Genomic DNA, 10,000 nt, shown 5'->3' on the forward strand with positions numbered 1-10,000 from the left:
AAAAACAAGAAATCGCACAGGAGAGTCTGCCGCTTCCCCCAGCCGTCTCATTCAATAAACAGAGGAGCCTCCCGCCGTGCTCTGCCCTGCAGCTTGGAGATGACCCAGTCGTTATACTCGGTGACTCGGGTGTACACGCCGGGGAAGTCTGGCTCCGAACACCTGAAGCCGAAGGACACCACGCCGACGAGGTAAGCCCGGTTCTGGCGGTAGATGATCATGGGACCGCCGGAATCGCCCTGTGGAAGATGGGTTTGACTTTGACACGTGTATCGAGACAAAAATAAGTAAATAATTTTAAAAAAATAGAAAATACATCTTAAAGGGATGAGGTAACTTAGGGGGTTTGGGTTAGTGGCGCAGAGAGTGCATCATTCGAACGGGAAGTTAGGGAAAGTTTGATATGTTACAGGAAAGCATGGGATAAACGTTATTTTTCATTATCACATCTACCTTTTTCAATATGGTGTACCGGTTTATTCAACAATACACGATTTTGAATTAAGTATCTGGATATTGAAAATTATATCCTTTCATGTTATCCCCGGTTTTCATGGTCACTTTCGTAAGTATTGACAGTTCCATTTTCATCATTATTTGTAATATCGTTCCTGTAGCACGTCCAATCTTAGGAAAGGGAGAACTGGCAACTCACACAAAACCTCGAGTTTTCATTCTAATCAAATGACTCTTATTCCAAGCACATAATTCTTATTCAAAGAATATAAGTTAATTGTATGACTTATTTCAATCACCTGACTCTTAATAATTGTTCTTGCACGTGTCTGGATTTTTTTTATTCTCGTACAGATATTTGTAATATTTTTTATTGAAATTCGCGGCTTGCAAAACCACACAACTATATATTTTTCTCAAGAGGTCGAGTTGAGTTTCCATTTTTTTCCTGAAAGTGGACGGACATTCATCTCAACATTTCAACGTATCTTTGTGCGTCGTTCCTTACCTGACATGCGTCCGTGGTGCCATTGCCGGCGCAGAGGGTTGTACTGTCAATGGAAACTTGTCGGAATACTTCATATTTCTTACGACATGTTGCCTCCTCTACGAGCGGCACTCTAGCCTTCAACAGCACAGATGACGACACGTTATCTGTTGAAGCAGACGATGAGTGGTTAGAGTGATTATCCGTTCGAATCTTTGCTGATTTCTGGATTTTCTTTATTATATATCTCTAACCTATTTTTTTCTCTCTATTAGCATCTCTATGTGTGTGATTTTGTTCATTTGAGAATGTGGGGATGCGTTCCACTAATATCAGATACCAGTCGGTGAACAAGAGTCCGAACTGTTTCACTCACTGAACGAGACCGATCCCCAGCCGGCGATGATGCCGTCGTTGACCTTCAGGTTACTCTGGAGGAGTTCGTCGATCAGAGGCATGCAGACGGGGCTCACGTATTCTGGGGTCGAGTGGAGGGGTTAGCCTTGTTTACTTTTCGTTCAAACGTTTATTCTCATCCTCTCATATATATATACACACACGTGTGTGTGTATGTGTGTGTACACGCGCACTCACACATATATGTACACACGTGTACATGTGTGTACATATATATGTATATATATAAATATATGTACACACAGACACACACACACACACACACACACACACACACACACACACACACACACACACACACACACACACACACACACACACACACACACACTCACATATATATATATATATATATATATATATATATATATATATATATATATATATATATATATATATTATGTATGTATATATACACAGACACAGACACACACATATAATATTATATTTCATTTAGAACCTAATGTGACTCACAGTATCATTTCATCAGTATTTTACTCTTTATAGTCACCATAAGAAACGAAATCTCGCGTAACAAGGAAAAAGTCCACATTTCTGTTGGTTACAAGTCAATTCCACACGTACTGCCAAAGGTGACCGGCCGGTTGAGTTTGAGGACGGCGATGTCGTTCGCGAAGGACACGGTGTTGAACTTTTCGTGGACCATCTTCTCGGCGATCTCGAAGTCCATGTGCTCGACCTCGTCTTCCCTGTCGAGGTCGTGCTCGCCCAGGCGCACGACCGCCCTGGGGAAGGATGGGTGGTTGTTTCACTGGGCAGCATGGGCGGCTTTGTTCAGTTTGTAACACTCTGTCTCTTTTTCTTCTAATTATTATTCTCCTTATATGTCGTTCTCTCTGTCTCTCTTCCTGTCTCTCCTTCTCCCTTCCTCTCCCTTCCTCTCCCTCTCTCTCTCTCTCTCTCTCTCTTCTCTCTCTCTCTCTCTCTCTCTCTCTCTCTCTCTCTCTCTCTCTCTCTCTCTCTCTCTCTCTCTCTCTCTCTCTCTCTGTCTCTAATATGTTCTATGCAAACTCATTTGAACCTTCTAGTAACCAATAATGGACAGCCTACAAAAAAAATAATAACAAGAAAAAGAAAAAAAATGAAGAAGAAAGAAGAAAGAAGAAGAAGAAGAAGAAAGAGAAAAAGAAGAAGAAAAAAAGGGAGCGGCAACTTAAAATCTGCTTATAACTCTTTCACTGTGCCTGTCATCTCTCTCTCCCTCCTTCTCCCTCTCTCTCTCTCTCTCTCTCTCTCTCTCTCTCTCTCTCTCTCTCTCTCTCTCTCTCTCTCTCTCTCCTCATCTCTCTCTCTCTCTCTCTCTCTCTCTCTCTCTCTCTCTCTCTCTCTTCTCTCTCCTTCTCCCTCCCTCCTTCTGTCTCTCTCTTCTCCCTCCCTCCTTCTCTCTCTCTCTTCTCTCCCTCCTCTCTCCCTCTCTCTCCTCTCTCTCTCTCTCTCTCTCTCTCTCTCTCTCTCTCTCTCCTCTCTCTCTCTCTCTCTCTCTCTCTCTCTCTCTCTCTCTCTCTCTCTCTCTCTCTCAGAAGGACATTAAGGATCCAAAGTCGGTCTAAAGATGTCCAGATCCTCAAATTTAAGCATACTATTGGATATACACAGAATCCTGCTGAGGTCTGCATTGTTATGTCCTTTGGAAATAACAAATCTCAGATTAAATTCACTCCAATCGATAATGCAGTGAAGGTTTATCAGTACAAAGACCTTCAAAACACCGGTTCTAAACCTCACATCGACTACATACGCATTCCCAAGGTGACCCGCATATCCCAAGGCCCTCGAGAAGAACCCACAAACACTTACAGATCACTTCGGTCGTGAATGCAGTGAGCCGCTGTCACCACATGCTGGTTGGTGATGAGAGCTCCGCCGCAGAGGAAGCTCACCTGACCCCGTCCATCCTCGTAGCCTAGAACAGCCATCCACGGGAACTCGCCTGTGGGTCAACGGTGGGTAATGGTGACTTCAAGGTAGGATAAAAGTGGGTGTTGGTGGAGGAAAGTAGGCTTATTTGTGATATCAGTTCCCTAAATTACTCTATTATAGTTTCCATTAAGATGTGTGTCACTCAGGAGATGGGTTTTATGCCGGTGGAATGCCCCTGTTAATGGCTTGTTAAAAACAGGTGGTAAACATTATTTAATCCTACCTTCAGCGGCCTTCTTGCCTTGCACGATCCTGAGGACGAAGTCGGGTCTGCCACATTCCTCAGGAAGGAGATCTTCTCCTGTGAGGACTGGGGGCGCTGTGGGTTCTGTAGGAAGGAGGGACAATGTAAGAGTGAAAGCAATACTTTCCTTCGGCAAAAATGGGAACACGAAAAAAACTGGTGCAATATCTATACTAGTTATGGTGATGAGCATGAGAAGCAAAACACTTGAATAGTGAATTGGCAGAGCTCAAGCGGGGAGCTTTTCGTCGGCATAGCAACGGCAAAACTCACGCGCAGTGGTTGGTTCGGTACTAGGCGTTGTGCTAGGAGTAGTACTAGGCGTTGTGCTAGGGGTAGTGCTAGGCGTGGTGCTAGGAGTGGTACTGGGTGTCGTACTGGGCGTGGTGCTAGGAGTGGTGCTGGGCGTGGTGCTGGGAGTCGTACTGGGGGTGGTGATGACCGGCGCCTCGGTGGACACGACGGCCGAGCTTTCCGGGCAGCAGACGATGGGCGAGGACTTCTCGAAGCGGCAAATGCTCCTGAAACGCAGAGGGCGCAATGCAGCTCATGGACGGGAAAAAAGAGATAACCTTCCCCCAAAACAATCACAATAAAACCAATTATAACAACGACGATGGCAAGGCCGTACTTTAGACAAGACAAAAAATGCAACATGTACGGATTTAAAAAAAAAAAGAATAACAAACATGTACGTACTGTCTCAAAAGATTGATAAATTCAATCGGCGGATTGTTCCTCAGCTGATCGTAGAGGACAGAACAGCTAACTAACGGTTTGCAGTTGCCATTCAGCCCTAGCGGCGTGGTGCAGGCGGACGGGTCTTCGGTCCCCAGCTGGAAGGTGATGGCTGTGGGAGAGAAGCGGGAGTGAGTAACGAACGGATGTATACTAGGATATAACGAAATAAGTATGTTTCTTGTAGGATATGACGACCAGTGAGGTTTATTTCGCCTAATAATAAAAACCAAAGAGGTACAGGTCTCGTAGAATTTAATGTTTCAAAGAATGACAAGCATCGTAGATTTTTATAACGTTTATTCTTCACGGGATATGAATAAGAAAGAGGAGAATGTTAAATAGATTTTTTTTTATTCTGTCAGTGTATTCATGATATAGAATGATACCTTGGCGGGTGTTTGCAATATGAATTAGGAAAATTGCTGTTTTCACGATGCCATGCTTCTGAAGTTAATGAAGGAATCAGTTTTGATTTCCTTTCCATAATATTTGATTATTCAACCACTTTGGTCATCCATAGTTTTTTTTTCTGGATTATGTTTTATTTACTTCTATTAGCATATCTATTATAGTTTTCTATGATCAGTGTCACCCAGTTGGTTCCTGTTATTACTGGCGTGTTAAAACAGAATTCATTATTTTAATTCATTTTTTTTATTAGCAGCAACACTAATAACTGCTTCTAATTACTATCCTTGTTTGTGATAATCATTACCATGCTTCTGTTGCGAACACTAATGTTTTAGTAAAAGCAGCGTAAAGGTATAGAGTAGAGGTAAGAAAATATATATTGTTTAATGTCTTGGAAATGTGTTGTTATTCAACGAATGTAACGAACCATAAGAGGCAGAATAGTAAACCATGCACATTAACCATTATTATAATCTTTTTTTAAGCGTAGACACAAACCTCTCTCTTGTTTCTTTGTGCCCGTCACTTCATTCCCATGTCGAGGTCAAAGAAAGAGAACACGTGTCTGAAGAGTTAAAAGAGGAGGTGCATCCCGTAGATTTCTGCGTGCATCTTTCGCTCTTTTATTCTCTCTCTCTCTCTCTCTCTCTCTCTCTCTCTCTCTCTCTCTCTCTCTCTCTCTCTCTCTCTCTCTCTCTCTCTCTCTCTCTCATACACACCTACACTCTCATTTCTCTCTCTCTCATACACACCATACACTCTCTCTCTCTTCTTTCTCTCTCTATCTATCTATCTATGTCTCATACACACCTACACTCTCTCTCTCTCTCTCTCTCTCTTCTCTCTCTCTCTCTCTCTTTCTCTCTCTCCTCTCCTCTCTCTCTCTCTCTCTTCTCTCTCTCTCTCTCTCTCTCTCTCTCATCTCTCTCTCTCCTCTCTCTCTCTCTCTCTCTCATACACACATTCTCTCTCTCCTCTCTCTCTCCTCTCTCTCTCTCTCTCTCTTCTCTCTCTCTTCTCCTCTCTCTCTCTCTCTCTCTCTCTCTCTCTCTCTCCTCTCTCTCTCTCACTCATCCTCTCTCTCTCATACACACATCTCTCTCTCTCTCTCTCTCTCTCTCTCTCTCTTTCATACACACCTGTACTCTCTCTCTCTATTTCCTTCTCTCCCTCCTTCCCTCCTCTCTTATTTCCCGTCCGTCTCCCCCCCCCCCCCCCTCCCCTGAAGACCCAGTCGAGAGCGGAATCGAAGACTCGAAGCCAAACGGAACCTCGGGACTCGCGTTGGTACTCACTCTCGTTGTCGTTACCTTGCCTTCTGTGCCGGGAGAGCGTGGCTGCGCCCTTGGCCGAGCCCGGGAAGGCCAGCAGCGCCAGTCCGAGCGCCGCCGTCAGGAGGATCACGGCCTTCCTCCGCGTCGAAGTCCCCGCCATGAGCATCGTCAGGGAGGTCTGGAATTTGGGAAGGAGAGGTCAGTTTGGTCTCTTCGTTTCTCTCTCTCTCTGTGTAGGGCAGTGGTGAACGTGCTGGTCTCGCTGACCTGCGCTCGATCCTGCGCCCTACCAGTGAGTGGTGACCCCGGCTAATCTTGTACACAGGCAAAATAAAACAGAAAGCATGTCACAGCAATGGATATTCATTGTAACAAATGGAAATGAAATTAAATCTTTCTTTTAAAGAATATTAATCTCTCTCTCTCTCTCTCTCTCTCTCTCTCTCTCTCTCTCTCTCTCTCTCTCTCTCTCTCTCTCTCTCTCTCTCTCTCTCTCTCTCTCTCTCTCTCTCCTCTTTTGTGTGGGGGGTGGGGGGGAGTCGTAGAAAGGAGTGTGTGATGTATGAGGTTTTACGTGAGTAGTTGAGAAATGATGAGTGATTATGTTACCTAAATCAGCGTGGATTTCAGATTTTTAATGATCATTCACTTCTTTACATTTCAGTCAGACCGTAGTGTGAATAGATACGATCTTTTCTCCCATTGTTATAATATGTAATAAAAAAAACAAGAAAATGAAAGCAAATCTAAAACTAGAGACACTCAGAGAGCGCATACCTCCAACAGGGCAATATGTTCACTCATTCGGTAAAAATAGACGAAGAAATCAATCAAAAAATCCTGGCTCCGGAACATGACCCGGATCACCACCAAGACACAACGCTGGCAAAAATCTAAAAAATCTGCTCATGGCTTTTCGAGTTATCTTGCTAAGTAAACTGCATTCGGATCACCACCGTTTAATCACCACCAACACGTAATGGCTTCTAAGTTGAGCAAAGACACAACGCTGGTGAAAAAAATCTACAAATCTGTTCATAGCTTTTTGAGTTATCCTGCTAACCAAACGAACAATCAAAATTTTTCCAGCATCCGGATCACCACCAATATTTAATGGCATCAAATTCGGGCTAAGACACACCTCTGGTAAAATATGAAAATCTGTTTATGAATTTTTGAATTATGAACTAACCACCATATCTTGAGTTAATATGATATTAAATATGATATTAAATATTATAGTTAAAATTATTAAATTATAATTAAATTAAATATGATATTAAAATTATAATTAAATTAAATATGATAGTTAACATGATAATAAAGTTAATAAACATAATAATAAAGTTAATAACATGATAATAAAGTTAATAACATGATAATAAAGTTAATAACATGAAAATAAAGTTAATATGATAATAAAGCTGGTGGTGCTAAAACCGATAATTACAAAAAAAGGAAAATAATGAAATACACGAAAAAAATAATAGGAAAAAGATAAAACAGAGGAAATAGAAGGAAATCAGAGAAAAAATCAAATAGACTCGCGGTGTGGCCTTCCAAAAAGCGTTCCTGCGGCGACTGGGAAAATCCAGTCGCGTTCCGTTGCCTTTGTGATAACTTGATTACCTGGGAACAGTCGCCGGTTATTCTGTCGACTTTTTTTTCTATTTATTCCTTTTCGTCTGTTATTGCTGGTTATTCTGTCGACTTTTTTTTCTATTTATTCCTTTTCGTCTTTTATTGCCGGTTATTCTGTCGACTTTTTCCTATTTATTCCTTTTCGTCTTTTATTGCCGGTTATTCTGTCGATTTTTTATTCTTTATTCTTATGCGATTTATTCTTTTGCGTCTTTTATTGCTGGTTATTCTGTCGACTTTTTAAAAAATTATTTATTCTTTTGTGACTTTTATTCCTGGTTATTCTGTCGACTTTTTAAAAAATTATTTATTCTTTTGCGACTTTTATTGCCTGTTATTCTGTCGACTATTTTTCTTAATTCTTTTGCGACTTTTATTGCTGGTTATTCTGTCCACTTTTTTTTTTTGTATTATTCTTTTGTGTCTTTTATATTGCCGGTTCTTCTGTCTACTTTTTTTCTTTATTCTTTCGCGACTTTTATTACTGGTTATTCTGTCGACTTTATTTTATTCATTATTTTGCGACTTTTATTCCTGGTTATTCTGTCAACTTTTTTTTTTTTGCTACTTTTATTGCCGGTTATTCTGTCGACTTTTTTTTATCTTTCTTCTTTTGCAACTTTTATCTGACTCTTTTATCTGACGCATATTCGTTCTTTCCAGGAAGGGCTTTTATCACTAAAAACATCAGAGGATTGTATAAATAAAGAACTACATGCATTTTGCAAACAAAGAGACGAAGACCTATTGTTGGGTACGGCGGGTGTGTGACTGGATGTCCGTCTGAGACATTTAGGTACGCGTAAATACTTGACAAACATCTATACTTCCTGGATCGCGGGGTGTGTTGGTCTAAGTCAGGATGGGGAAACTCGTTTTGGCGCCAATTATGAATATTCAAGATTTCTTTCTCTCTCTCTCTCGCTCGCTCGTTTTCTCGATTTCTCGATTTCTCTCTCTTTCGCTCTCTTTCGCTATCTCTCTTTCTCTGTCTCTCTGTCTGTCTGTCTCTGTCTGTCTGTCTGTCTCTCTCTCTCTCTCTCTCTCTCTCTCTCTCTCTCTCTCTCTCTCTATCTGTCTCTCTCTCTATCTCTCTCTCTCTCTCTCTCTCTCTCTCTCTCTCCCTCCCTCCCTCCTTCCCTCCTTCCCTCCCTCCCTCCCTCCCTCCCTCCCTCCCTCTCTCTCTCTCTCTCTCTCTCTCTCTCTCTCCTCTCTCTCTCTCTCAGGACACGCAATTTCTCAAGGAAGTCGACGTTTTTCGAGTGGCGTCTTGTCGTCGTGATACCTGGTGGGTTTGGGTGCTGAGGTGTGCGGAAGGTGTTCACTCACCCTTTGCTTAGTATGGACACGCGCGACTCACTTCCATATGTACGGACATATATGCATACTCGCATTGGTAAATATTAGTGTATATTATCTCTCTCTTTCTACATACAAGTATATCTATCTATCTATATCTGTATCTATCTATCTATCTATCTATATATATATATATATATATATATATATATATATATATATATATATGTATGTATGTATGTATGTATATGTATATATTGAACAAATGTATATTCCCATATTTCGGATCTCTATCGAGCACCTGAGCCCCCCTCCCACCCCCCCCCCCCCACCCGCGCCCAGTGAGATGCGAAATCAGCAGCGAAGGTTTTCCTTTTCGCCAAAAAGTACATGGCGCTGAAGGGCGGTAATCGCGTGTGTTATCCTCTGTGACTAAGAACTTTGCTGATCAGTCACACCAGAACGTAATTTATGTTCGTTTTTTTTATCCGTTACTTCCCCTTTTCCCCTTTTTTCGTGAGGATTTATGAACATTGTTTTAAGGGGTATGTAGCTTGTGTGATTTGTACTGAAGGTATAAGGTTTGTGTTTTAGTCCAAAGGCTAATAAAAAATGTGTTATATTAATATGACTATTAATTTACACTTTGTTTTCTCTACCATTTCTCTCTCTTTTCTCTGACTCTCGCCCCCCTCTCGCTCTCTCCTTCTCTTTCTCTTCCTCTCTATCTCTCTCTATCTATCTTTTCCTCTCCTCTCTCTTATCTCTCCCTCCCCCTCCCTCCCTCTCTTCTCCTCTCCTCTCCTCTTTTTTCTCTCCCTCCCTCCCTCCCACCCTACCTCCCTCTCTTCTCTTCTCCTCTCCTCTCATCTTCTCTCTCTTCTCTCCCTCCCTCCCTCCCACCCTACCTCCCTCTCTTCCCTTCTCCTCTCCTCTCATCTTCTCTCTCTTCTCTCCCTCCCTCCCTCCCACCCTACCTCCCTCTCTTCTCTTCTCCTCTCCTCTCATCTTCTCTCTCTTCTCTCCCTCCCTCTCCCCCTAAAGGCAAGACCATGCAACCACATCCTTGACTCACGGTCGATCGAGTGG

The 10,000-nt window shown here is 42.2% G+C and overlaps 1 protein-coding gene across 4 annotated transcripts in view; it reads right to left on the minus strand.

Annotated features, from left to right (window-relative positions):
- The window catches only part of LOC113814365 (venom protease), a 20,926-nt gene that overhangs the window by 891 nt on the left and 10,035 nt on the right, over nt 1-10,000 (minus strand). The window contains exons 2-10 of one of the 4 annotated variants that reach the window (XM_070126558.1): nt 6,008-6,149; nt 4,245-4,395; nt 3,924-4,066; nt 3,525-3,629; nt 3,179-3,311; nt 1,946-2,106; nt 1,320-1,421; nt 965-1,110; nt 1-239 (exon numbers count right to left, since the gene is read on the minus strand). The exon at nt 1-239 is cut by the window's left edge and continues 891 nt beyond it. In XM_070126558.1, the coding sequence (XP_069982659.1) occupies nt 48-239; nt 965-1,110; nt 1,320-1,421; nt 1,946-2,106; nt 3,179-3,311; nt 3,525-3,629; nt 3,924-4,066; nt 4,245-4,395; nt 6,008-6,137 (1,263 nt within the window). In that variant the 5' untranslated portion in view covers nt 6,138-6,149 and the 3' untranslated portion in view covers nt 1-47. Of the gene's footprint in view, nt 240-964; nt 1,111-1,319; nt 1,422-1,945; nt 2,107-3,178; nt 3,312-3,524; nt 3,630-3,818; nt 4,067-4,244; nt 4,396-5,992; nt 6,150-10,000 lie in introns of all 4 variants that reach the window. The other 3 variants (XM_070126557.1, XM_070126556.1, XM_070126555.1) reach the window with 3 other exon arrangements.

This window comes from Penaeus vannamei, chromosome 10 (assembly GCF_042767895.1).
Source record: "Penaeus vannamei isolate JL-2024 chromosome 10, ASM4276789v1, whole genome shotgun sequence".
Classification (NCBI taxonomy): Eukaryota; Metazoa; Arthropoda; class Malacostraca; order Decapoda; family Penaeidae; genus Penaeus; species Penaeus vannamei.